General features: G+C 49.5%; 9 protein-coding genes across 9 annotated transcripts; 5 read left to right on the top strand and 4 right to left on the bottom strand.

The window, feature by feature from the left end:
* Positions 1-44: 44 nt before the first annotated feature.
* On the bottom strand, positions 45-1,348 carry C8Q69DRAFT_456502 (hypothetical protein). The gene is made up of 5 exons (XM_028629838.1): positions 889-1,348; positions 695-814; positions 501-619; positions 353-431; positions 45-299 (listed from the first exon to the last, which is right to left on the bottom strand). The coding sequence occupies exons 1-5, from the start codon at positions 1,136-1,138 to the stop codon at positions 85-87; spliced, it is 783 nt and encodes a 260-aa protein (XP_028487378.1). The 5' UTR covers positions 1,139-1,348; the 3' UTR covers positions 45-84.
* Positions 1,349-1,666: 318 nt separating this feature from the next.
* On the top strand, positions 1,667-3,803 carry C8Q69DRAFT_456495 (hypothetical protein). The gene is made up of 8 exons (XM_028629837.1): positions 1,667-2,231; positions 2,296-2,332; positions 2,387-2,460; positions 2,526-2,613; positions 2,695-2,933; positions 2,992-3,059; positions 3,120-3,235; positions 3,301-3,803. Exons 1-8 carry the CDS (start codon positions 2,085-2,087, stop codon positions 3,585-3,587), a joined length of 1,056 nt encoding a protein of 351 aa, XP_028487377.1. The 5' UTR covers positions 1,667-2,084; the 3' UTR covers positions 3,588-3,803.
* Positions 3,804-6,671: 2,868 nt separating this feature from the next.
* Positions 6,672-11,655, top strand: C8Q69DRAFT_147458 (putative sensor histidine kinase/response regulator). Its single transcript, XM_028625497.1, has 2 exons — positions 6,672-10,910; positions 10,962-11,655. The coding sequence occupies exons 1-2, from the start codon at positions 6,897-6,899 to the stop codon at positions 11,271-11,273; spliced, it is 4,326 nt and encodes a 1,441-aa protein (XP_028487376.1). The 5' UTR covers positions 6,672-6,896; the 3' UTR covers positions 11,274-11,655.
* Positions 11,656-12,077: 422 nt separating this feature from the next.
* Positions 12,078-14,649, bottom strand: C8Q69DRAFT_456488 (ATP-dependent RNA helicase mak5). Its single transcript, XM_028629836.1, has 3 exons — positions 14,395-14,649; positions 13,127-14,332; positions 12,078-13,058 (listed from the first exon to the last, which is right to left on the bottom strand). Exons 1-3 carry the CDS (start codon positions 14,620-14,622, stop codon positions 12,195-12,197), a joined length of 2,298 nt encoding a protein of 765 aa, XP_028487375.1. The 5' UTR covers positions 14,623-14,649; the 3' UTR covers positions 12,078-12,194.
* C8Q69DRAFT_456486 (putative tRNA methyltransferase) lies at positions 14,584-16,460 on the top strand. The gene has a single exon (XM_028629835.1). It carries the CDS (start codon positions 14,887-14,889, stop codon positions 16,150-16,152), a length of 1,266 nt encoding a protein of 421 aa, XP_028487374.1. The 5' UTR covers positions 14,584-14,886; the 3' UTR covers positions 16,153-16,460.
* Positions 16,457-19,934, bottom strand: C8Q69DRAFT_147470 (assimilatory sulfite reductase). The gene has a single exon (XM_028625499.1). It carries the CDS (start codon positions 19,728-19,730, stop codon positions 16,596-16,598), a length of 3,135 nt encoding a protein of 1,044 aa, XP_028487373.1. The 5' UTR covers positions 19,731-19,934; the 3' UTR covers positions 16,457-16,595.
* A 223-nt stretch (positions 19,935-20,157) lies between these two features.
* Positions 20,158-20,954, top strand: C8Q69DRAFT_504384 (hypothetical protein; the record flags this gene model as incomplete). Its single annotated transcript, XM_028632585.1, has 2 exons — positions 20,158-20,196; positions 20,274-20,954. 2 exons carry the CDS (start codon positions 20,158-20,160, stop codon positions 20,952-20,954), a joined length of 720 nt encoding a protein of 239 aa, XP_028487372.1.
* Positions 20,955-21,099: 145 nt separating this feature from the next.
* Positions 21,100-21,951, bottom strand: C8Q69DRAFT_147468 (hypothetical protein). Its single transcript, XM_028625498.1, has 2 exons — positions 21,878-21,951; positions 21,100-21,811 (listed from the first exon to the last, which is right to left on the bottom strand). Exon 2 carries the CDS (start codon positions 21,674-21,676, stop codon positions 21,245-21,247), a length of 432 nt encoding a protein of 143 aa, XP_028487371.1. The 5' UTR covers positions 21,677-21,811; positions 21,878-21,951; the 3' UTR covers positions 21,100-21,244.
* Positions 21,952-24,765: 2,814 nt separating this feature from the next.
* On the top strand, positions 24,766-25,845 carry C8Q69DRAFT_441906 (hypothetical protein; the record flags this gene model as incomplete). Its single annotated transcript, XM_028628791.1, has 3 exons — positions 24,766-24,832; positions 25,312-25,458; positions 25,508-25,845. 3 exons carry the CDS (start codon positions 24,766-24,768, stop codon positions 25,843-25,845), a joined length of 552 nt encoding a protein of 183 aa, XP_028487370.1.
* Positions 25,846-26,149: the final 304 nt, after the last annotated feature.

The following is a 26,149-nucleotide window of genomic DNA, read 5'->3' as shown; positions in this document are numbered from 1 at the left end:
GCTAGGAGTTAACGAGTCATCATTAATATCTTGGGAATAATATAGAATACAAAATCTTATCATGTTTGTTCTGCCAAGTTTATTTCAATTCTCTCGCACCAAAGTATCAAGGAACTTATCAGGACCTCTGAAATCGACCGCTCTTTCATCGACCCATTTCTGAATCCGGCTCCAGTCGGTGCATTTCCGGACCCCTGTTCTGTTACCTTGAATCTCGGTAGGACTTTTCCAATAGTACGTGTTCACCGTTATGTCGGCGTTGCATATGATTCCCTGGCGGAGAACCTCGAGGCAGTGATCTACCATGTGTTAGCATAGATAATAAAAATAGGTAGGGCTAAGGTATTCTCACCCCAGTGACCTGGCGCGAAAGCATCAGTGCCTTGGAGCTCTGGATAGTGTTCGGGGTGCTGAGATTGATAAATTCGTTTCTACTGTACGGTAAGACAGGCTCCGTGCGGAAATAGAAAGGAGCATCAAAAAAAGACTAATCGACGTACCACACAATGCAGCATATGGATAGCCTCGAGATAAGCAATGTAACCACTCCCATCTTGTAGTGGAATGGAAGTTTTGTTCAACTTCTTCAGCTCGTCTTCGGAGATTTTGATAATGCCCCCTGAAAGAGAATAGCCGGTCAACTCTGTTCCTATATATCGCATTAAGAGTCAAATGAAAGCTGGTGATACTTTACCTCTGAGTAGATCTGACCATGCTTTGTCGGTCTCCGGGCGAGGCTCTCCTGCGAAGGGATTTTGGCCATGTCCAGAATTGAGTTCTTCTACTTTGTACTGGAGAGCTGATTGCGCGGGTGCTATATAAGATCCCGTAGCATTTAGCGAATGAAACGGACGAATTTTGGAATCAATATCTTTTCGAGCAACTTACTATATACTTTGTTGAGTACATCTCCATGATCATCACCCTTTCTGCGATCGCCCGCAAAGCGTAAATTCCAGATGAGAACAGAGATGTTCAAGATCAGGAAGACTATGTGAAGTATGAAGAGAGCACCATTCGTCTTAAGAAACCGGGATCGTGTAAACCCTTTCTCGGTTCTGACAACATCCTCGTAGTCAGGCTCGTCTTCTTTGCCGGGGAGAAATGGCTTTTTCTCTCCATCTTCCGTCGACGCCATCTCGCAGTGTTTTCAAGACGGGATTGATGAGACGTCCTTCTGCTAGTAGCACCGATAAAGTACTGTAGGTGGCCAGATTCGATAAGAGTAGAAAGCTGATGATAGCCCGCGTCGCGGTTAACTTAGACCATCATCTGGCTCAGTATGAACATAGTAGCCCATCACATATCCACGTGGGGTCCAAGATACTATAGATCGTCAGCACAATATAGAAAAAATAAAAATAAAAATAAAAATAAAAAGTTTGGTACCACCTGCAGAATTCTTAATTTAGTACTTTATTGGGTTTAAGCGGGATATGCCGATCATATGGCTACGTGGGGTCCAAATTCTCGCAGGTAGTACATGTATGTATGTACTCCGTACATAGCCACCTGATGTGATTAAACTATAGTTAACGCCGATAACACTCACGCACGGTTGGGCTGAAGCAGGACCTGCTTACTCCATGCCGATGCGGGGGTTTTCCAGATCTGGCTGAGCACAACCCAAGTTGGATTATCGAGATCAATTGCCTTTCAGCCCCCACAATATCGTACACTGAGCTAGGATTATGTCCAATAACTATTCCTAGTTTCCTTATGCGCTGCTGACATGCAGTGTAACCGCATATTCGGTGTGCTACTACCCAATGGACTGAAAACATCATCTTCTAGGCCTCGCATATCCATTTCCCAACTGAGGAAAGTATGAGGCATGAGGCAGGGTATGCAAAACACGTATTCATTATTATTCGCGCTTTGGCTTGTGAACCCTCTCACGATCCCTCTGGCATAGTTGCATGATGGCGAGATCCCTTGCGCTGTAATACATATATGGGTCTTTCAGGCGTGTACATAGGCACAGACCTGGACTGGCCCTTAATGCCTACATAGGATCAGGACTCGATCCTCAACTCTTTCCAGAAAGTATCGGTCGATGTCTATCCCTTAAGGCCACCATAACCATGACATACGTTAATAAAGGCAGTGTGACTGCCATTGGTATCATATTTCCAGTCCTTGTCGTCATATCGCTTGCTATCAGAGCATACGGATGGCGGCGATATTCCAGAAATGTCGAAATCGATGACCTTTTCATTGTTCCTGCTGCCGTAAGTCTTGGAGCAACTACCTGTGCTGGACGAGAGATGTTCAACTGCTAATACTTCATTGTAGTTCCTTACCATAGCTGCCGGTGTTGCTATGGTAATAGGTAAGAGACTATGCCGATAAACTCCCGACGCTGTATCCTGAATATCATTAATAGGAGCACAAATGAACATCATCGGCGGACATTCAATTCCAGGGATCACCCCAACAGAACAACATGAACTTGGAAAGGTCCGTTTTCTGTCTCCTCGGGCTATCCTAGTCTTGGAGAGAAATACTAAAGCAAGAGATATCAGTTCGAATACGCTTTCTGGATAGGCCATGTGCTTACTATTGGTTTCATTAAATTGACGCTCTTGTTTTTGTTTCGCCGCATATTCAAGGGTAAGTCGCCATTCCTCAAGAAACAAGATAGACCGCATTATGATGGATATGAACTGACCATTCCCTGCATTGGGAAACCAGGCCGCGCCTTCAGAACCCCCTTTGACTATGTCAACTGGACTCTCATCATCCTTGTCACCATGTGGACAGTCGTGTTCCTTTTCTTTGAAATATTTGCGTGCGGCTCAAACCCAGCTGTGAGCTGGTCCAGTCTCACTTCGCTCCGTACTAAATGCGTAAACACGTTCGCGATGCAAACCGGTTGCGCAGTCTTCAGTTGGGTCCTGGATCTTGCGATTTTGATCGAGCCAATTTGCATGGTATGTAAATCGAACCAGCATAGCATTGTATGAAATTGGTTTGTTAACACGTCGTCAGGTTGGAACGCTGAACATGAGCATTTGGAAGAAACTCCAAGTATCACTCGTTTTTCTCTTCAGTGTGTTGTAAGTCCGTCCTGGATTAGATAGTTCGGTGCGGTAATATCGATACTGACCCTTCTGTAGCGCTGTGGTTGCAGGACTCTTGAGAATGATCGTCTGGATCCAGATACAAGTCCAGGGAACTACGAATCAGTACACGAAGGTCCTCCATACGAGCCTGCCATCGATTGATCAAGAAGGTATGAACACCTTCCTTCGCTCTATATCCTGTCCCTATGCGGCTGCTAACCGGAACTCACGATAGGAATTGTTTCCATCATCCTTTTCTGGACATACGTCGAGATCGGAGTGGGGTTCCAGGTCGCTTGTCTTCCTCCGTGTGCTCGACATCTCGATAAACTGTCACTCAGTCTCATTATGACCAAAATCCGCTCTTTGCCATCAGTCCTTTCTCTATCCAGGAGGAGCTCCCGCTCTGATAAGGATAAGACCACGGAAGAGTCGAAGAGATCATGGACGTCAAGCCCCCGGCCCAAAAGATCACGTTCTGATGATGAGCTGGAGTTTTACCACGATCACTATCCAGTTTGACAAGGGGTAGTTAGTTATTATACGTTAGTTATAGTTCTGAATTGATGCAGCGGCGGAGGATATTTTAATGTCCTACCCGGAATATAGCTATTTTCTACCTATTTGCTCGGTTTTCGTCCTATACCTTGGCATCTTACTATGTAGCGGGAGTCTTGAAAGGCACATCTCCCTAAATTTCCGCCGATAGAGCGATCAATGCTTAGACCAATAACTGTGGAGATCTAGGACCACGGAAGCAAAGGTTCTGAAGGAGCATTTGATATGGGAATAAAACCTTGATTGCTTAGAGAATTGAAGGTAACCGAAATCTATCAGCTATTTATGCTCCCTCACTCAATCCTGACATTACAGCTGCCTGGAGCTGAACTGAACGAACGTTCCATGGTTCCAGCTCCGTTTGCTTTGATCCTATACAGGTGGATCTAAGTAGCTTCCCGTTGCAGCTGCTACCAGGTTTGTAGAGGGTAGGAGCAGCGGATTGCAGCAGGTTCGCAGCTCGCTCTCATCAGAAGCCGTAAGCGCTGACAATAAATCAGAATTAATAAGTTACTGTATCTTGAATTTATGAATTTCAGAATTTATTCGATATATACTCCGTAAGAATACTCAAACATTGCTAGAGGGTAGGTTTATGTTTCATCTCCCACTTTCGGAATTCCTCAGCTAGGAGGGTTTAAAAAGATGTGATATTATGTTATATTTATTGGCTACGTTGTACAATAATAACACGCTATCCGAGAGAAGTTTGCTTCAACTTGCGTCGTGTCGAACTTCTCGCACGGCATCAGCCATGTGGAGGAATACTTTTGCGGTAATTACAAGGAGCAATGTTCTCAGGTACTGCACTCAGTTGCTCACATTCTCTTACACAAGTGGAAGCCGCTTCTAGTACACCTTGTGGCTTTCTGATATCCGGTGAGCTAGGTAGGCCAGGAACCAGCTAGTAGATATATTAGTTACCTAAAAGGGAAGAAAAGAAAGGGCCTCGCTCCAGCGGAGATGCCCGGAGAAACTGGAGTTTCTTCTGGGGATATTCTGATACTTTGACGGGTCTTTCGACCCGCCTGGAACGCCAGCATTTGTCCTTTCTCTTACAGAACTGCCGGTTCTTGGTAGGAAATACGGAGTACGGAGAGACTCCGCCATCATGATAATCTGGAACTTGGCCCATCTACTCCATCCGCGCATTCTGAGTGAACGAAAGCTTTTTCAATGACAGCGAGAGGTCACGTGCGACAAACATGATTTGCGGTGGCTTGCGCCACAAATCGTACAGTAAAAGAGATCCATGGTTGTGAGTTGCTCACGCTACTGCGAAAGGAAATAATAACGCTCTGGCACATAACTGGTTCCACCCAAAATCAGAATGATGAGTAGGGTCGGTATCTCTTCTCTGTCGGAGTCTACAAAGCGCAGAGCATCGAAGCATAGACAGACTGGAAGCTCAGCGTTAGTGCCGGGAGTATAGATAAGCATGGGAGCAGCTTTTTTTCTTTTCTTTGGACGATTCGGGATAGAATGCCAGCAAATCATAGTGCATTTCGAGTGGCGGACCGATCGGTCATCGGGACAGCCGCGGCGGAAAAGATCTCCAGAGGCCCAGGAACGCTGGGCCAGGCGTCTAAGCCCTACGATCGGTTTTTCTTCAGATGCGTCCAAAACTAGGCTGCCCATTTTCTGCCAGCTATTATACGTGCCGTCCGGGAGATGTTAGTTTTCCAAAAAGAAGTGCCCAAGAGAACATCACGGTTGAAGGGAGAGCGGTGATCGGGAAAATGCCGGCTTAGCTCGAAGATCGCACGTTCCAATCCGGGGAAGAAAGACACTGGAGCGGCTTTTCCATCGGTTCCTGGGAAGAATGAGATTTATGAAACCTGTACGACCCAAGGCTCATTATTTAGTATTATTGGTGACCTTGGTTCAGTGGCCATGTTCCTGACAGTCAGACGGGGTCGTGGATAATCCCGGAAGAGCCGATCTCTCCGCTAAGTAGGATAGAACCCGCAGCGAGCGACGATTAGAGTGAAGACCTCGGAAATCTTAAATGAGACGAGAGGTCTGAGCATCGCGTGCCTGGAGTGGTGAAACCTGCTCCTTGGTTTTGGATCCATATCCCTCGCGCAATGGTCCCCTTTCCGCTGCTGTGTCGTCTCTGTGTTTATCATAGCTGATCATCGACCGTTTCTCAAGACTGTCCATGATGCTGTTAGCACCCGCTTCCTTCGATCTGAGAGCATAGACGACGAAGCCATAGAGATATGGGATATCAAACCTTGATGCTTGACAGGTGTAGACAACTGGATAATATGATTGAACGGCCGTTTCCCTGGAGAGTTTCCAGTTAGAAGCTACATGTCTGCCCCGCCCTGGTGGCGGACGAGAGCCCAGTGAGAGGGACAAGAGCTCATCTCCAATACCGGTTTCCTTGTTCGCCGACAAGCGACGGTCCAACGTCCGGTGCTAAAGTCCATGGGGAACCTCCCGATTCAAGGTTTCCTGGAGGTCGTGGTATGAGTTTAGTCCTTCTTTGGCAGCTAGTCTTTGGCATCCAGTATCATTCAGCATCCAAGACGATCCGGGCGCCACCAGCCACAAGGCACGCCTCACGGATCATCCAATGTCAGTGTCAGAGAACGGCGCCGAGGTCTAAAACAAACACTGACCTTGGGCGGACAAAGTCTTGCTGTCCTGGTCCACGGTCCACTGGTCTGTCCCTTCGGATTTCTCAAGGCCTTGGAAGTTCTAGACAGACGAGCCTGTCGGGCAACGGTCCGTTGTACGGAGGGAAATTGTGCAAGCGACGGAGGCGCGCGTCCATACCGCTCTCTCCTTCTGCTGTGCACAAGCTACCCCTCTAGTTTTCTTCTTCTCGAAACTCTCAATATCGTTTCTCTTTGTACTCCAGAACCCCCCAAAGGACCCTCTCTCAGTCCCCGGAGCCCGTTTCCTTGGGACCAGCCATTCCCATACTTTAGCAATCACCAGCTCCCTGTGGCCGGCTCGTGTGCAGATCCTCGATATATCAAAATCTGCTGGTCGCCAGTGTGTGTTTTGTGGCAGCCGATAGAGGTTTACGATCCTGACAGTAACTACTTTCTCAACGCTTAGGGAGCCAGATGGAATGCCTCTACTGGTAGGCACAAATCGCACAGAACCACATTGCCTGCTTGTTCCCAAGTTACCGCTGGTATCAAACAGGCCACCATAAATATTAAGTGCAATAAATGCCGTACGCTGTGGAGACCCTCTTAATCTGCTTTTTAATCGTGGATTTCATACGTGGAAGTCGCTCGCTATTGTTTGCCTGAAATGGCATCCAACGACCCTTGCGGCGATCAAGCCTCTCAGTCTAGGGACACGATAGACTGTACCAGTACCACTGAGGCCAATGCGCGACAAAGAGGCCGAGAAGACTCTCTTGGCCAGAATAGATCATCGGGTTCAGTGATCGTCCAGGTCCCTACAATGACGGGGACGCAATCGGAAGCACCATCACCTTCGTCGAATGCACATTCCCCGCAGTTACCCTCGCTGAGCCCAGATACGGCTGACCGGGTCTTCCCTATCAGGTCAGTGATTTCAGTGAATCCTAGACCGTCTTGGTTGCAATCACCTCCTTCTGAGGATGTGACAGATGAACCTTCATCTTCCGTGAATGTTACGCGAAGGTCATCTATTGTTGGCAGTATATCAAATACGTCTATACTACCTATCCAAAGTCGTCCAGCAGATGCTGAAAAAGATCCCCGCCATCACGACGAGCTTTTGCTTCCAGGTGAAACAGACTCGAAAACCGACTTTCTCTCACCGCACAAGGCGACACTGCAACCAGTTGGGGAAGATGTTGGCTCCGGGCGCATTTCTACTGACGGCATTTCGATGGCCTCTAGTACCGACGGTGGCGTGCGCCTGGATGGCCAGGATATACCTCGCAGCACTGGCACTGAGGAAGAAACGCCTTATCTCTTCACAACGCGCTTCAAACACGTCATGACCGAAGATGGACATGCAATAATAACGGGAAGAGATGGGGACGAACTTCAACGTTGCGAAGACGAACCGATCCACATTCCAGGCGCGGTTCAGAGCTTTGGCGTCTTGATTGCGTTGCATGAAGAGACGGAAGGCAAGCTGGTAGTTAGGGTCGTGAGCGAGAATTCGAAACATATATTGGGATATTCTCCAAAAGAACTATTTGCACTGGAAAGCTTTGGCGACATCTTGTCAGAGGAGCAGGAGGATAATCTTTTGGATCATGTGGATTTCGTTAGAGACGAGGGATGTGATCCAAAGATACAGGGCCCAGAAGTTTTCATACTGTCTATCAAGCAACCGGACGGAGAGGAGAGAAAATTCTGGTGCGCCATCCACATGAACGATGTCAACAAAGATTATATAATATGTGAGTTCGAGCTGGAAGATGACCAGATCAATCCACTAAATGTGGATGGAGAGACAACGCCGAATAAGCCACTCGATACGCTAGGGACTACTCCAACTGCTGATGAACTAGCTCAAAGTACCGTCAGCGCCAATCTTCCCTTGCGAATGCTGCGCAGTGCAAGGAGCAAAAGGGGAGAGGCAGCAGCGATGAAAGTTTTCAATATGTTATCTCAAGTCCAGGAACAGCTTGCTAATGCTCCGACACTGGATGCTCTCCTTAACGTCCTTGTGGGCATCGTGAAGGAGCTGACGGGATTCCATCGAGTCATGGTCTACCAGTTCGACAGCAGCTGGAATGGGTTGGTTGTCTCAGAGATAGTCGACCCGAGAGCTTCTAAAGATCTATACAAGGGACTGCGTTTCCCTGCATCGGATATCCCCAAACAGGCGCGCGATCTTTACAGAATTAACAAGGTCCGTCTACTGTATGATCGCGATCAGGAGACTGCTCGACTAGTTTGTCGATCTGTGAAGGACTTGGAGGAGCCTATTGATATGACATACACTTATCTACGCGCAATGTCTCCCATACATGTGAAGTACCTGGCCAATATGGGTACTCGATCGTCAATGTCCATCAGTATAAATGCATTCGACGAACTATGGGGCCTCATCTCATGTCATTCCTATGGCACATCAGGCATGAGGGTGTCTTTTCCACTCAGAAAGATGTGTCGGCTGATCGGTGATACGACGTCGAGAAATATCGAACGGTTATCATATGCCTCTCGTCTTCAAGCGCGAAAACTTATCAATACAGTTCCCACTGAAACAAACCCTTCCGGGTACATCGTCGCCTCATCGGATGATCTTCTGAAACTTTTCGATGCAGATTACGGTGCTCTTTCCATTCGTGATGAGACGAAAATTTTAGGTCGGGTTGCTCAGGCCCAAGAAGTCTTGGTCTTGCTGGAATATTTGCGGATGCGCCGAATCAGTTCAGTTTTAGCTTCTCACGATATCACCAAAGACTTCGAGGATCTAAACTATCCACCAGGCTTGAAAAGTATATCTGGCCTACTCTATGTCCCACTGTCTTCTGGGGGCAGTGACTTTATCGTCTTCTTCAGGCGCGGACAGTTAACAGAAGTCAAGTGGGCCGGGAATCCTTACGAAAAAAGGTACAAAGAAGGAACAGCCGCGTATCTCGAGCCTCGCGCGAGTTTCAAAACGTGGAAGGAAACTATCATGACACGTTCACGCGAGTGGAGCGAAGCAGACGTTGAGACTGCGGCTGTTCTTTGCCTTGTTTATGGGAAGTTTATCGAAGTCTGGCGACAGAAAGAAGCTGTGATGCAAAGCACACAACTAACCAAATTACTCCTGGCCAATTCAGCTCACGAGGTGAGAACACCGCTTAATGCAATCGTCAACTACCTGGAAATCGCCTTGGAAGGCTCTTTAGACGGCGAAATCCGGGAGAACCTAGCGAAATCGCACTCGGCATCCAAATCACTTATTTACGTGATCAATGACCTGTTAGACTTGACAAATACCGAAAATGGACAGAATCTGATCAAAGACGAGGTTTTCGACCTCCACACCACGCTAAAAGAAGCTGCCGAGATGTTTGAAGGAGAAGCTAAGAGAAAGAACATTGCCTACAATGTTATTGAGTATCCCGGAGCCCCGAAATCTGTCCTGGGCGATCAGCGGCGTGTCCGGCAGGTGATAACCAACATTATTTCGAATGCCATGCAGCATACGTCATCAGGGGCCATTACTGTTGAGAGTTGGCCTTCGCCCAGCCAGCAAGAGCCGGACCATATGGATGTCGAATTGGCAGTCAGTGACACAGGTTCTGGGATGTCCCAGGATATGTTGGAAAATCTCTTTCGAGAGTTAGAGCAGGTCTCCAGTGAGCACGATCCGATCTACTATGAACATTACAACATCCGAGAGTCAGGCGAGAGCTCAGACGAGGAACAGAAACCTGTTCTTGGTCTGGGATTGGCACTAGTTGCTCGCATCGTTCGCAACATGCAGGGCCAGCTAAGCGTCAAGTCCGAAGAAGGGAAGGGCAGTCGTTTCAAGATCCAATTAAGATTCCCACTACCTGCCGATGAAGAAAAGCCTGCGACTCGTCAAACGTTGCTTCAAGCTGAGGAACGTGATGTACCGCAGACACCGCCGCCAATCGAAGGGGAATTTCTGCTTATTAACAGAAATTCCCAGAGTCGCAGTGGATCGAGGCGGCGAAATAGTAACTCCAGCAGTCTCAGTGGTAATAGCGCTCGGAGCGGAAAGAGTGATGTTGACCGACTTATCAGCGCCATGCAGGATGGGCCTTTCTCCCAGAAACCAGCGCATGAGAATCTTCACGCTCGGAGAAACCGCAGGAATGGAGCTCCCGATGGCGGGGATAGCCCGTCAATCATATCAGGCACCGATCAAACCACTAGGGTGCCATTTGGCAGTCCTCTAGCTACGCAAGGAAATAGAATATCTCCAATTTCTAGCCCAACCGTCCCCTCACGAACGGTGATGCCGCTAGGTTCTCCTCGTTTACCGGGCCAGGAATCGGTAACTGACTCGGGCGTTCCATTGAGTGCCTTGCGCGTCCAAGAAGACAATACGTCCCAATCATCTTCGACGGGACCAACCTCGTCAATAGATGGTTCTAAATCACCGAAGCCAACAAAGGGCCTAGAGATTCCTCGCGAAAAAGATGTTAGTGTATCTCCAAGATTAAACCCTTCCGGGGTGGAGTCTGGTCTGCGCGTACTTGTTGCGGAAGACGACCCGATCAATAGCAAGATCATACAGAAGAGATTGGAGAAAGCTGGCCATACTGTTCATTTGACTGTCAACGGGGAAGAGTGCGCCATTGCCCATCGTGAGAGATCGAGTTCCTTCGATGCTGTGTTGATGGATATTCAGGTAGGTCGACAAGAAATCACTTTATCATCGTCTGTGCTGACATAACTGCAGATGCCCATTGTGGACGGCGTGAATTCTACAAAAATGATCCGCGAATTCGAAAGCAAAGCATCCGGTACCTTATTATCTGCCGTAGCTCGTTACAATGGGAGGATTCCGATCTTTGCTGTATCGGCGTCTTTGGTCGAGAAAGATCGCCAAATATACATCGACTCTGGCTTCGATGGATGGATACTCAAGCCTATTGATTTCAAACGCATCAATAGTCTTCTTGATGGAGTGCTGAAGGACAAAGTGCGAAATTCTTGCCTCTATGAACCTGGGCTATGGGAAAAAGGCGGCTGGTTCATGAAACGTCACTGATCGCAATCTCCCGCCTAGCACGCAGCCCTCTTTTCTCCGGAAATACATATCCGTGGGAAAGTACCATTGTTCTCATTAGCTCTTTTCACATCACGGACGAAAAATGCATCATATGGCGTTTATCTACTGATGGCAGATATCTGCGTTTACTGTTAGTCTATTCTGGTCTACTAATACCTCTACTAACAGTTAGTCGTCCTTGTACGGGCTTGAAATGACTATAAATACCGTTCATATCTTACTATCAATTTGTTTATTTTTTCTGGGGTATATTGGGTCTATAGCGACGAGTCCACTTTTTGCGCTGTGCTTTGGTTGGGTCATCCGCCCTCATAGCGGCAACATTCTCATCTAAAGGTGGCCAATACATGAGCGACAACTGAAAAAGCTCTATTGCACACATTGTTATCTGGTGTGATTGAGTGTGACAATCAGTTCTTCGCGTATACCCTGTTCTGTTGGAATGCTCATTGCTGAGGCCAGAATATCAGACATCGATAGCAGCATGATAGCATCATATGCGTCGTCGGAGAAGATCGTTCTATGTCTTGATGGGGTCTTTAACGATGATCAAAGACGAATTATGATATCACGCTATTCGCGGCAGTGCTATGATTGTACGAGATCCTCGATCCCGTCAATATATTTCTCCATTTCCACTTTAAAGAGGCTGGGGGTTCTCTATACTAGGTACGTATACAAATGCGGGCCAGTTATGCATGTAGCATAAGACTGCACAAGCAGTCCCAGGAAAGCGGCTCTAGGAGTTCCCAATGTTTTTAGATCATAAATAGCGCAACACTATTTCGTGACTTTTAAATTAACCTGCGCTATTTTCGGGATTCTAGTTACGGGTCATTGTCTATATATATACATACAGTAAAAAGGACTAGAACAAGAGTCTGTCCCGCTCTTTTAAGACTAGAAATCCAACTTATCCACCGGTCCCAGAAACGCCTGGTTGCCTTCCCCGCGGAGCAGAGCCTCAATATCAACGCGTCCAGCAGTGAGATACCGTTCGCTAACACCTATATTGATACGCTGTGAAAGCAATTGCTTCAACTCAGCGCGCATACCGGCCATTTCGGCTTTAGTGACGCTACCGGCCTTTTTCTCGCGTTCGTGGCGACCACCACCGCGACCACGACCTTTGCCTTTTCCTGTAGCTTCGAATTCTTCGCTGTCGTAGTCCACGCCGAGATCCTCGGCCGCTGCGCGGAGCCAGTTGTCTTCAGAGCTGATTTTTTCTTTGGCAATGGTAGAATCGGTGATTCGTTTCGAGAGATTTACGCGAGGACGGACGCGAGCCACGATACGGCGGTCGAGCTCAACGGATTCCAGAGGGAGGCGCTTGGTGTTGGATGCCTTGGCGTCTGTGTGAACCTTCGCGGCTAGACGGGCCACGCCGACGACTTCTTCAGGGGCACAGAGGATGACACTCTTTCCTTGTGCGCCGGCACGAGCAGTACGGCCGGATCGGTGGACGTATGTGTCAGCTGTGCGAGGAACGTGATAGTGGATAACAAAGTCAATGCCTTTAATGTCGAGACCGCGGGCGGCAACGTCTGTGGCGACGAGGATGGAGCTAGGGTCTGACGATGGTGACGAGAATCTCTCAACGGAGCGGAGACGGGCTTTTTGAGCCATTGAAGAGTGCAGAGCGAGAGCAGGTAGGTTTAGATTTTGGAGGAATTGGGTGAGTCGGCGTACAGCGGAGATAGAGTTGGTGAAGATCAATGTGCGATGCTTTGGATGGTAGAGGAGGAGAGTATATAGATACAGGTCCTGTAGTCATTATTAGAATCAATGAGACTATATTGAACTTAGGGTGTTTGTGTCAGAAGAGCACTAACCTTTTCCATTGCTGGACACTCCACGATCCCTTCTTTTAAGCCTTCTGCCATCTGCTGGATAGGGTTAACGTCGATGAATTTCGGTCGTTCTTCTCTAAAGTTCAACTTCTTCAACAGATATTCCATGGACTCCTTCTGGTCCAGCAGGTCACCACTGAAGAAGCGTCCTTTGCCTGCTAGCTTTTGCTGCAACCCGGGGTGAAATGTTGCCGAAAAGACCAAAGTCTGGCGCTGATCCTCCTCCTCCTCTTCCTCATCATCAGAACTTGCCTCCTCTTCAGGGAACCCATTCTCTTCCTTCCGGTCGAGCGAATTTATGATCTCCTCAATCTCCTTGAAATGGCCCTCACTGAGAAGTCTGTCTGCCTCGTCAATGACTAAGAACTTGATCTTCTGCATCTTGTGGATGAGACCCTGTCCAGTACTCATAATCTCCCATACTCGTCCGGGAGTACCAATAACGATATCTGCATTCGCCAACAATCTTTGCTGTTTCTGGATCGACAATCCTCCCGTTAGAAGCGCGATACGAGCATTAGTGTCGGGTGCGTGTGTGTTCAGGTCTCCAATGTGCTTAGCTAGCTGATGAGCCAGTTCTCGTGTGGGAGAAAGTATGAGGGCGATAGGGTATGTCTTCTTTTCGTCTTTTTGGTCCGTGGGATTGCTTCTTCTTTGGCTCAGATAATGTTCAAGGATGGGGATACCAAAAGCCAATGTTTTTCCTGAACCCGTAGAGGCCTTGCCCACAACATCATGACCGTCCAGGATATGTGGTATACAAGACTTTTGTACAGCTGTCGGTGTCGCGAACTTGAGCTTCGACAGACTTGTTTGCAGTTCGGGTGACAATCCAAGCGGATCCCAGGCAGAGACATCCACGCCGTCCTCTTCCATGTCCTCGAGAGCAGCGAAGGATAAACTGGGCTGGAGGCCACGATCATTCCGCTTCGTGTCGTTTTCTTTGCCTTTTTTCTGGTTCTTTTCTTTCTTTTCCTGCTTTTCCTTCTTGTTCTTCTTTGACTGTTTGCTCTCCTTCGAGTCGTCTGCCCCGGCCTTATCCTCGTGGGCCTCGTCCATATCCTGAGCAGGCTTCTCCTTTGTTTCACCATCGCTGAATCCAGACCATTCGTCATCGTAGTTCGTATCGTCTTCCTTGGGGGTAATATTTTTCTTCAGAATGGACTTCGTAGGCTTGTTTCCGGCAGCCTATTTGGTCAAGTTAGTATTGATCCCAATTCCTCGTACAGCAAACCACATGGAATTCGCACCTTGAATTTAATCTCTCCCTTTCCTTCAGGTCGCACAATATCAACCCCATCAATCTCCTCTAACCCAAAGAAACCTTCTGCATCGTCCAGTCGGTCTGGGAGAGCAACCGCTTTCCAATCAAGATCGTCCAACGCAACGACGGCGTCGTTGGACACATTGTCGACTCTCTGTTTCTTTTTAAGAGGGGCCCCTTGGCCCTTTGAGTCGCGATCTCGCTTCTTAGCCATGATGAATGAACGATGCGGCGCTTAAGTGAGGAGAATGTAATGTTCGTCTCTTTGTTGCGCTGCTCAGTTATTTTTTTACGCGGCAGAAAAACTCCGCCCGCCATTTTCGGCCTGATCTTATCGCACTCCCCCACGTCCGCGAAAAAGATCACCGACGACTCCTCGGAGCGCGCAAATGCTTTTTCAAGATTTTTTTTTACATTGGATACCGAACTGGGAGATAAAATTGAAAACAGATACTAACTCAGTCTCAAATCTTCCGCTATGGGGAAGTCGTCCAAAGACAAACGTGATGCCTACTACCGTCTGGCGAAAGAGCAGAATTGGCGCGCTCGTTCCGCCTTCAAGCTCATCCAGATCGATGAACAATTCGACCTATTCGCTCATGCAGACCCCGATAGCGTCACGCGGGTCGTTGATCTGTGCGCCGCTCCGGGTAGTTGGAGTCAAGTGCTCAGTCGAGTTTTGATCAAAGGCGAGAGCTTTGGACGGAGAGCATGGCTAGAGAAGAGACGGAAAGAAAAGAGAGCGTTGGAGAGACTGGAGAAGTACAAAGATCGATTGGATGATGCTGCAGTAGATATGGAAGACGGCGAAGAAGAGGATACAGGCTTGAAGCCTCGGAAAAATGTCAAGATCGTCTCTATTGATCTCCAGCCCATGGCCCCACTGGAAGGTATCACGACTCTGAAGGCCGACATTACGCATCCATCGACAATTCCTCTGCTTCTACGCGCCTTGGACCCAGAGGCATACACTTCATCTTCCCAGTCCGTCTCTAAACAACCACACCCGGTGGACCTTGTTCTGTCCGACGGTGCCCCCGATGTGACTGGACTCCACGACCTGGATATCTATATCCAGTCTCAACTTCTCTACGCGGCGCTCAATCTGGCGATCGGTGTTCTAAGGCCAGGTGGGAAATTCGTTGCAAAAATATTCCGCGGAAGAGACGTGGACATCATATACGCACAGCTCCGGACCGTTTTCCAGAAAGTCTCCGTGGCGAAGCCCCGAAGCAGTCGTGCTAGCAGTCTAGAGGCCTTCGTTGTGTGCGAGGGGTTCATCCCTCCCACCAGAGAAGGGGATGGCGAACGGCAAATAGGACTAGGTGCCTTACAAGATCCATTGTTTGGAGGTGCTGCGGCCGTACCCACTGGCCCTGACCATACGGTCGAGATCGAAATGCCCGATGGAGAGGATGAAGAGCGGGAAGATCGCACTCCTGTTGCAGTATCAGAACCAGTCTCCACTGCCCCCAACCACTTGACACAGACGCGAGTTCTGGACCCCTCATCGCAGCCGCGGGGAATCCATCCATTGGAAAGCCGCTGGATCGCTCCCTTCATCGCCTGCGGTGACCTATCGGCCTGGGACTCAGACGCTTCGTACGCCTTACCCGAAGGCTATGTCAGCCTGGATCCAGTGCAACCACCTACAGCACCACCTTATCGCCAGGCGCTCGAATTGCGGAAGGAGAAGGGAGGCGCATATGGGAAAACTAAACTGGGTAGTATCGGAAGGGCATAACACCACGGTAAAAGTTGCGCGTTTGTCGAGAAAGTACTTTCTTCATATCAAAATCGTCAAATATTCTGGGACGCTTTCTTATTCACAATATTTCATATACTATGCATAGTATGGCGGTGGTTAACAACCGATAGTTGGTGGGAGGTACAAAAAAAGCCAGCTGCATATTATATCAAGATACCCTGGAGTTGCATAGAGATAGGGGGCCTACTGGGGCTACACAAAAGTCATATTCAACATTATGAGCCTACAATGCTACGATTTGCATGCGACAGCAGTTCCAACAGGAAATTTAGGTTGCATCTTAGATTGTACGGCAAGAGAAACTTTTCACATTGATCCTGAAAATCATTACTTAAAGCAGGTATCTATCTATCATTCGCTAAAGTGTCTGGATATCATGGTTTCTAACGCGAAATGACTGCAGATGCGAATCAATGTGATCAGTAGACCTCCAGGACATATCTCTCCTGGTCCTTGAGCTTCTCGATCTCCTTGCGAGCCTCAACCCTCTTTCCGTTCGCCTGGGCTTCGGTGGTGATAGCTTCCTCCAGCACGGCCGTGACATCGGGAACAGGCCAGGTGGGACCACAGAGGTAGAAAGCACCATCATCGCGGATGTACGCCTGGATAATCTCAGGCAGGGTCTGGCGCATGCGGTCCTGGATGTAGATCTTCTCGGGCTGGTCACGGGAGAACGCACGACCCAGGACGGTGATGACGCCGGCGGCCTGGTAGGCTTCCCACTCCTCTCCGTAACAGTATTCTTCGCGCTGGTGACGAGAGCCCATGTACAACAGGACAGCACCAACTTCCTTGCCCTGGGCCTTCTCCATGGCACGGTGCTGCACGAAGGCGCGGAACGGCGCAAGACCGGTTCCGAGACCAGCCATGATAAGAGGCTGGGTAGACTTGGGAGGCAACTTCATCACACTGGACTTGACGCTGACAGTGACTGGAGTGCCAGGCTTGAGGTCCTTGAGATAGCGGGTAGCTTGTCCGAAGCGGTCGCGGCCATTGGGATCAACCCAGTTGACCACAACAATCATCAGGGCAACCGAGGTCGGGGTGACCTTCTGGCAAGAAGCAATGGAGTACTCACGGCGCTTCATCGGGCTGACAATGCGCACAATGTCGTGGAAGGCAGGGTGAGCAGAGGGGAATTCAAGCAGGATGTCAGCGTAGGTGACGGTGTCAACCTCAGCACGGCGCTTGAACTCCTCGGCGCCCTCAGGACCACCCAGAGTGAGCAGCTCCTTCTTCTCCTTCTCATCAGTGGCGAATTCAGCAAGAGCTTCATAGAAGCGCTTGGGAGGACGGCCGAAAATGTCGACGTTCTGCATGAGTGCCTGGTATACAGTACGGTTCTCCAGAACTGACTCATCCTCGCGGTTTGGCACCTCCACAATTTCCTCTGGGTTGAGGCCATAGAACTTGATGAATTCCATGACGGATTCTGAGTCGTTTTCAGCATGGACACCCAGAGCCTCTCCGATATCGTATGTGAGACCTGAATCGCCGAGATCGAACTCAATGTGGAAGATGTTACGGTCATAGGTGACAGGAGTCAAGCGACGGTTCTCCTTGACATGCACCGTGAATGTCTTGGCCGCAAGATCCGGTCGGAGGGCAGCCTTTGTTCCATAGGCCTCCTTGAAGGCGAGACCCTTGGCGGCGGTCTTCCAGTCCTTCAGCAGCGATGGAGGCTCCACTTCGTTCTTGTCAAATGGCACGAAGCTGTTAGCAGTGACATCAGTGGGTAAGCTAGGAGCTGTTGCGGCATCCTCGACATTAGTCCACGACTCAGGCACCTCGATCTGGCGCAACATCTTGTGCAGGTCGTTAGAGACCTTCTCGACCGTAGCGGCGTCACCGACAACCTTGGACAGCTTCTGGATTCCAGAAGCCTCGGCAGAAGGCTCAGCAACACGCAGGAAGGCCGTCTGCAAGATCAATGGCTCCAACGAGGCGTCTTCGGTGGCCGAGGAGTCGACAATGTAAAGGGAGATGCCGCGCTGAGCAAGCTCCTGTCTGAATGCAGCAGGAAGCTTCTTCTCGAGCTCATCGTCCTTGACACCAGGAGCACGAACGATGATCTTGCCATTGTCCTTGATGGAAGCCAAAACGTTGACATCGGCCAAGATCTTGACGTCACCCACGTAGGCGACATCAGCAGTGTTCACGGCGTAGGGAGTATCCAATGCCTTGGAGCTCTTGCGAATATCGACGCGAACAACACCACCCTGCACCAAGTTATCGTACACCGTGCTAGTTGTGACGTTGCTGGCGGAGTCGGTAGCCAGAGCTTCACCAAACTTGACAGCAGCGTGTCCAGAGACGGAATCATCCAGATCCCAGAAGATGTACTCCTGCACATGGGCAGGGTCCAGGAGTTGCAGGGCCTGCTCCTGCGTGTCCTGCAAGATGGGCTTGTCGGCCACGCGCTGGAAGGCAGCCGCGGCGTTGACCAGAGTCCAACGCTGGGAGCGAGAATACTTGATCTCAACCACGGTGGGCGCATGAGGACGATCAGCAGCAAATGCCACAGTGGCCAGAACATCCTCGTACAGGGCAGAGTGGACACCCTCCTCCTGGACAGACTGGTCATCACGCACTTGGCCAAGGACACCGATGGTCTTAACAGACTGCGGCAAGACTCGCAAGAACTCCTCCTCGACAAATGGACGGTACACACGCACATTGACCACACCGACGCGTGCACCATTCTTGGAGAGATGTTCAGCAATCTGAGCAGTCAGCGAGGCTTCGACAGTACCAAACGCAACCAAGACCGACGTGGCCTCTGGGTGGCCATGGTACTCAAAGAGACCATAGTCGGTGCCCAATTCAGCGTTCAGAGACTGCAGGATACTGAGCGCCTTGCCCTGGTTGTCCAGGTGCTTGTTGCGCGCATCAGCCTGCTGCTTCAGGACGGTCTCATGGGTGCGGGTTAGGCTAGTCTGGTTCAGGACGTCAATGACCCGGGTGGTCTCACGACCTACGCGAACACCGTCGTAGATGTGGATCGAGGGCAGCACGGAGGCCAGCAGAGTGGTGAAGAGGGCCATGTGCTGGGCCTCATGGGCAGAAGCACTAGACACAAGACCCAGGCCAAGTTCCTCCGCAAGGGCAAGAGCAGTGACATAGTCCGACACGAGACCGTCCTCGCCGGCGTAGTCCACAGCAGCGACGTGGGCCGCAACAGGGCTAGCCACGGAGTAGAGAAGAGAAAGCTGTTCCAACGCGGAGCGGAGGTAAGGCAGAGTAGCCGACGAGGCCACAATTCCCTGGGGAACGTGACGCTTCTTCAAGTCGAAGTCCGGGGAGAATAGATATCCCAGAGCAATGCTACCGGCACCCTGGCGGGTTTCCATTGTCTGGACAGCGGGAGATTCGCCATTGCTGTTCTTCTCCTTGCGTGCAGACCACTCCCGGATAGCAGCATCAAGATCGAAAGATTCCGGAGAGTAGGAAAAGAGCTTGTCCGACAGAGCGTACGCAACCTGCTGGATGAGAGTCTGCGCAGTGGCATATGTCGGCCCCACGAGGGTAGACAGGGCAGGAGTAGAGGAGCCCATGTTGAAAATGAGTCAAAAACCAGAGATACCTAGATCAGAGAACCAGATATCTGAGGCTCAGAGGCATAAATAGAGAAAGAATGAGGGGAAACGAGGCAAATCCCGCCTGGATATATAAAAAAAACGACAAACTATCGGACGAGAGACAGGGCGTCTTTCCGTATACGGTTAGTCTCGATCACGCAATTTCTTATCGATAAAGATCTTGGCATTCGTTGCTGACTCATCGTACCAAAAGCGGTAAGTCGAGGCAGAACTGCAGTCACGTAATGCCTCCGGCACGTGGATGCGACAGCCCTATCTTGATCCTCCATAAAACATCCAACGTCGCAGAGACAGTCTCCTATCTGAATTACAGAGCTGCTACATCTCATTCATCACCTCATTTGACGTTAAAGCATCAGTTGTACACACATAAGGCATCGCTATGGCGTCCGTTGCGATAATCGGGTCCACCGGTATGGTGGTATGTTCTGCTGACATATTACCAACCATCCTCAGGGAGTTCGCTTGAGTACTGATCAGCGCATCCTAATCATCTAGGGTTCCCATATCCTGAGCACCCTTCTCGCACATCCTTCCATCTCACGCATCGATTCTATTACCAGGCGGACACCACCCGCAGCCTCCGCCGCTCCTCCTGCTAAGCTAACCACCATCGTCGATGCCGATACTTCTCGATGGGCCTCTCAGCTCTCTTCCCTTACTCCACCACCCTCAATATTCTTCTCCGCTTTTGGTACAACACGCGCTGCAGCTGGCGGTTTTGAGAACCAGTATAAGATAGAGCATGGCCTGAACGTGGAGATGGCGCGTGCTGCGCGCGATGCCGGCGTGAAGGTGTACGTCCTCATCTCTTCAAGCGGCGCGAGCAAAACCTCTTCCATCCCCTACTCGCGCATGAAGGGTGAAATTGAGGAGGATGTAAAAGCGCTCGGTTTCGAAAAAACCGTTATCCTGCGACCAGGCCTGATCTCTGGTCAACGCGAAGAGAGCCGGCCCACCGAGGCGGTGTTCCGATTCATTGCTGGCGTCGCAGGCAAGGTGCACTCCGCCCTTAAAGACACTTGGGCCCAAGACTCAGATGTTATCGCCAAGGCTGCGGTTAATGCAGGTCTTAAAGCTCTAGAAGGGGACGTTCCCTCCGGCAACGAGAAGGTCTGGGTGCTTGGAGGAAGTGACATCATCCGCCTGGGGCGGACAGAGTGGAAAGATCCCGCATAAATGCTATATTAGGATCGCCGTTATTCTCCGCTCAGTAATTGCTTGAGAGTGTTGCATTAATTTATGTGCTTGCTCGATCATTACATTCCTACACTGGCACCATTTTACGCTTGATATCCCGTTCACAGTTGTATGCTTGTAATTCTCTAGAAACAGGAGTATCTCTAATATGTTCAGCATCGACCATTGATATGCAAACATTTTGCAAAAAAAAAGTACAGAAATGCGCAGTCCCTCATCTCAAGCTACCCCATCTCCTGGCCGCACAATATTCATCTTATTCATGATGCTCAATGCGGCTTGTTTACCTGCTTGTTCTTCGGTGGTGCTCCTCGCGAACTCGGCGAGTGTGGAGTACTCGCATCTGCTCCGCCCTCTGTCGGGTCGCGTGCCTGACTGACGTCCTTGTTTCCAGGGCTGACATTCAGAGGATTGCTAGACTTCCCTTCTTGTCGAGTCTCCTCGCACGAAGCTTGTACCTCACTTTCGGGTGACGTCTTCGATGGGTCAAAAGCTGATGGATGACCAGCTACCTCGTCGTCGGTTCCGGACTTCGAATACTCGCTCCGTTCGGGCTTCAGCTCATTACGGTCGATGCTCTTCTGGCTCGACTCAGCGAACAATGTCGATCTCGTACCAAAACTTCGTGTGCCTCTGAAATCCACGGCTGGAGCGCGGACCATGCGGCCAATATGGCGGAGCGAAGCAATTGGGTTCGTCATTGTAGAATTGAGCGGTTTCTGTGATTCCTTTTCCTCTTATTCTTTTCGAAGCTGTGTCAATGACTATGGTACGAGATCTTGTGACACCTAATCCACGACAGACAAGAGATAATGAATATATATTGTTTCCGTTGGCTGCTGAGGCAAGATGAGTGATTAGTTCTCAGTAGAAAACATGTCTATCGAATGACTGTGACTTACATCAATTGACCGTGATAATCAGCTCGAGCCAAAGAGATGTTGAAGAAAAGCGAGATGTGCCTGTTCTGGGGAGCTCGAGTGGTTTTGGTTGCCAAAGTCATGGTGACGTCACGGCGGACCTGCAGCATCTTGTTATCATCACGTGCCAATCTGTCGACAATGGACATATCTACACAAACAAGGCAGATCAAGTGTGCTAATATTATACGCGTGAAGGTGTTGTGGATATAAAAATTGGCACTGGAGACCAATCATGGATCATGAAGATTGATGGCCACGGGACCTCTTCTACTTTAGTGACTCCTGTCTACATCTTTCTTTATTCTCTCAGCTTTCCCCTACTCCCCCTCTGGCGGAGAGCAAAAGGCAAAATGGGCCGGATTGAAGGACTCGATGCTAGCTACGGCTATCGTATCGAACTTCCAAGTGACGTCGGGTAAGTAGGGAGTCTGCATGTGTGAGTGTCTAACATGAAGATCTTCCTGTGACGAACCGGCATAACCCAACATCAGAGGCTTCCCTTACCTCAAAAGAGAGTTCTTTCATAGACTTGGCATTTGACGAAACGAATGCTTCCAGGATGAAATGCCACTTAGAAGCCCGGCCGGTGCAGAGGAGTCCGTAATGCGAGGCTGAGTTACCGAAAGTGAAAATTCGCGCAGGCAGGTAATGTATCATGCCTGAAGTGAAGCGCATTGTAAAAGCATTCCAATATCTATGGGCATGTTGCGACTCTCATTATACCCCCCCTTGACACGTAAAAGACATACCGTGGAGAGGGTAGCCATGCCAAGTCACAGATATCAAATGATTTAGCTCTGTTCTGTATAGAACCAGCTGTAAGACTCGGATGAAACTAGGTGACGAGCTGAACACTTATCACGAAATGTGGCACCAATGAGCTTGCGACAGAAATGAGCCACATAGAATCGAAGACCCAGAAACAGACTATGCACAGTAACAGGTGGGCTCGGAGAAGATCTCTGATATTTGGTGCAGCCCACAGCTCGAACGACTGAAACGGATCCCGAGCATGCAGGGGTGTTAATAGACTTTGTGTGCCTTAAGCTATATCCCGTACACTGGGATTCTGAATAACAGGAGCTTTCCTAGTTGCATATCCTCGGAAATGGCTGGGTGTTTACTTAGCGTTTGCAGCGGGATAATCGCATGCACGGAAATATAGCCCAATAGAAAACCCGCATAGATTGGAGCGACCATCCAGAGCAGCGGATCATAAGAGCCAGATGTCTTGTGAAAAGCACCATTGGTCGCAGTAACAGAAGGCTCACAATCAGCTCCGCCTGGACCCACGACCACGATTACCAAAAGGGCCCAGCTGAATGGGACATGTAGATGGTTCCCGCACGCCATCTAATAACCAAATATAAGATCTCTAGCAGTCGTATAACGGCACTCACCGAACCCTGAAATCTGTACACTATGAAAGATGTTTGCCGTGGAAGAGACAGTGCGTGCCATTGGGTGACTTGCAACGCCTTCGGACGATTAGCGTGCAATATGGCAGTGCTCTGAGCCGGAGACATATTAACTGTAACAGTGAGAACTGAACGTGGCAGAAAATAGCGGAAGCAAAAGCAATTTGAAAAGGTGGCGAATGAGTATTAGTCCAAGCCGCCAACACCGATCATCTCCTTGTTGCGTCCGAATCCCCGTCTCCATCATCTCAGAGTAGGTTGTCGAAACTCGCACGCCCGCTGAGTTGGCAAGTGGTCGCTGTATAATCACCCCCCTCATGCTGGACATGTAATTTCCAGACGAATTCGGGCCGTTGTCCCCTGTCAAAGTAGTGAATTGCATGAACAGAAGGACGATGATGCACCTCATGACGTACACTGGAAAGTTCCTGGGCACAATGCATTGAACCTCCTTAGCTGTAGTTTCATGCCACAGCACACATCGTTCACGTTACTAATTTTGCTGAATAGTCTGGGGCATAGTTTTCGCCTCATCTATATCCAGGAACCCTGGGGAGTAATAGCGACTCTTCAGAAGCCGCACCAGACATGCTTCGCCACGTCAGATAATGGGAGAGGTCTAATGCAGACTCAGGTGGTCCAAACAGCAGTTGTACCGTGTCACAGACTGTGTGCCTTCCTAGTTGATGCTCAGGCATAGGCTCTTATCATACTGTGTTAGAGAAACATGGATCTGGAAATGGACACTGCACTTAGGCGGAGCCCAATGCGAGATGGAGGTTCTGCAGATTTGAGAGGTCAGCTGAAGAGAACTGGGTTCGGGGAGATTTGTGGTTTGAGCATTCCCCTGCAGACAACTAATGTGGCGTCGAGAACAGTAGCCATCTTAGAATGCAATAATTGTTTTGCATGATGCGCATAATGAGAAAAAGACGCCCGGATCATCGGGTACGAAAGTCAGAAGCCTGTTCTAGGAATAGTTCGAAGCTAGGCCTCTGGGTCCAAATGATAATAGTTCTTATGGGATGTTACATAAGGTCGACATGCGGCCGAAACGCTGGGACGTAAGGCAGGCCATATTAGCAGTCGGCTTGAGAGGGAGCCTAGAAGAACAGGAAGTGCAAAGGCATCCTCTCTGAGCAAGACCCAGTGCCAGTGCTTCCAACAAGGATCTGACAACTGATGAGAAGCATGACATTGACAACGCATCAGAGAAAGGTTAGTACGCCACTAAATGGAGGACAGACGGAAGGCAAACGAGAGGTACGAACAGGTGGCGCATGCTACGTTCGCGAGGGCTGGCATCTGGCCACAGACGTCGGTATCTGCTATGTGAAGAATAAAAAAATGATGCGACTCCCCTGCAATACACACACAAGGTATCCATGAATGAAAAGCGGCTGGAATGAGCAACCAAGACAGGTGGCACGACTTGTCCGCTAGGTCTCCATGCACAAGGTCAATCGGACTTTCGGGTTCGATGGCCCCTGCCCAAGATGGTATCTCTATTTGGAAGGTAAACAGGATGAGCGGGGGTTATGGCGAGGTCGACAACACTGTTACGCCAACTCAATGAAACACCCAGGTTCAGGTAATGCGGGGATTTTCCCGATATTCCAGTACAATCAAGGGTAATTCCATGCCACGACTTTCAGGTCTTGCATGCGTCCGCGAAGCTGCAGGTGAAATTCAAACCAGGGGTGATCGAACATGCCCTAAGCATTCGACATCGCCGCCACGGGAGGGATGATAGTACCCAACGATAATGCATAAAGACGTACTGGGGCGATATAAAGTAATACACCAAAAGTAAGCCCACGTTGACGAGCATGTTGATCGACAACGGTGGGGTGTCGAAGTCGGAACAAATAGACAGTAACGCATCTTGAAACATAAATATGAGACCTGGTCCGCTATGATCGTTCTCCTGGATAAGTGATTTTGAAGTGAAAGCCTTCGAGCAGTCATCGCAGTTCGATACTGTGCACTAGAAAGGAGCATCAAGTTACCCCTCAGATCCTGGGGAGCGTGTGAAGAAGACGTCGAAGCACAACCTATCAATCGTTCTTGAAGAGAGAGCCGGAAAAGCCCAACCAATAGTCAGGGAACTAGAAGCTGAAACACCTTCCTCGGATAGATCAAGTAGGTTTGATAAGGCCCCAAGCTTGCTCATCGCTAACTGATCTGATAGGCATGTGCTTCTACAACCAAAAGCGGTTCGCATGTGGAGACTGGAGCTGGACTAGCTTCGCCCACCAGTGCAATTATGAGTATCGAACCGGAGAAACCTGCGGCATGAGACTCGTCAACGTCACTGAGTTTGAGCCCACGAAGTGCCGTCTCTGCGAAAAGATTGAGACGAAACATCGCCGTCGAGTTGCAGAACTAGAGAGGTTGGAAAGATGGAAGCGCGAGGGGGGTACCCTGGTAGCATCCATGGACCGATCACGAAAGGTCATCATGGAACTTGATAAAGAAATCCGCCAGCTGCAGAATGAACGGGAAACCCGGAGGAAAGCGCTTGGCTGAACGATGGTGGCAGTTGACTCAAGAACCAGTGGGTTTCCAGCGTCATCAGGGATCCAGTGTCTCTTTCAACGCGTTAAAACGCAATTCCTGTTTCATAAATTTCGGGTAATATCTTCTGTCCTATCGTTTCCTATCGTTCGTGAGGGAACTGGGGGAACCGGTGAGTGGATCAGCTGAAGGTTCGCAGAGAGATCTTGTATCCTGTTTCATTATATGTTGAATCATTGTGTCTGCCAATAGAATTGAGCAGTTTCATCTGTTAAGCGCCCAAGAGTCAATGCGCGGCTCGCCGAGGTAAATATAG

The sequence above is a fragment of the Paecilomyces variotii genome, assembly GCF_004022145.1.
Source record: "Paecilomyces variotii strain CBS 101075 chromosome Unknown C8Q69scaffold_2, whole genome shotgun sequence".
Classification (NCBI taxonomy): domain Eukaryota; kingdom Fungi; phylum Ascomycota; class Eurotiomycetes; order Eurotiales; family Thermoascaceae; genus Paecilomyces; species Paecilomyces variotii.
The sequence above is the reverse complement of the archived record's forward strand: the minus strand, read 5'-3'. Positions and strand labels throughout refer to the sequence as shown.

Coding starts and splice junctions, on each gene's coding strand:
- C8Q69DRAFT_456502 (XM_028629838.1), bottom strand. CDS start 1,138: ATGGCGTCGACGGAAGATGGAGAGAAAAAGCCATTTCTCCCCGGCAAA. Junction 432..500: donor TCCATATGCTGCATTGTGTG/GTACGTCGATTA, acceptor ACCGTACAGTAG/AAACGAATTTATCAATCTCA. Junction 300..352: donor TTTCGCGCCAGGTCACTGGG/GTGAGAATACCT, acceptor AACACATGGTAG/ATCACTGCCTCGAGGTTCTC.
- C8Q69DRAFT_456495 (XM_028629837.1), top strand. CDS start 2,085: ATGACATACGTTAATAAAGGCAGTGTGACTGCCATTGGTATCATATTT. Junction 3,060..3,119: donor GTTTTTCTCTTCAGTGTGTT/GTAAGTCCGTCC, acceptor ACCCTTCTGTAG/CGCTGTGGTTGCAGGACTCT. Junction 3,236..3,300: donor GCCATCGATTGATCAAGAAG/GTATGAACACCT, acceptor AACTCACGATAG/GAATTGTTTCCATCATCCTT.
- C8Q69DRAFT_147458 (XM_028625497.1), top strand. CDS start 6,897: ATGGCATCCAACGACCCTTGCGGCGATCAAGCCTCTCAGTCTAGGGAC. Junction 10,911..10,961: donor CTGTGTTGATGGATATTCAG/GTAGGTCGACAA, acceptor ACATAACTGCAG/ATGCCCATTGTGGACGGCGT.
- C8Q69DRAFT_456488 (XM_028629836.1), bottom strand. CDS start 14,622: ATGGCTAAGAAGCGAGATCGCGACTCAAAGGGCCAAGGGGCCCCTCTT. Junction 14,333..14,394: donor AGGGAGAGATTAAATTCAAG/GTGCGAATTCCA, acceptor TTGACCAAATAG/GCTGCCGGAAACAAGCCTAC. Junction 13,059..13,126: donor AGTGTCCAGCAATGGAAAAG/GTTAGTGCTCTT, acceptor TAATGACTACAG/GACCTGTATCTATATACTCT.
- C8Q69DRAFT_456486 (XM_028629835.1), top strand. CDS start 14,887: ATGGGGAAGTCGTCCAAAGACAAACGTGATGCCTACTACCGTCTGGCG.
- C8Q69DRAFT_147470 (XM_028625499.1), bottom strand. CDS start 19,730: ATGGGCTCCTCTACTCCTGCCCTGTCTACCCTCGTGGGGCCGACATAT.
- C8Q69DRAFT_147468 (XM_028625498.1), bottom strand. CDS start 21,676: ATGACGAACCCAATTGCTTCGCTCCGCCATATTGGCCGCATGGTCCGC.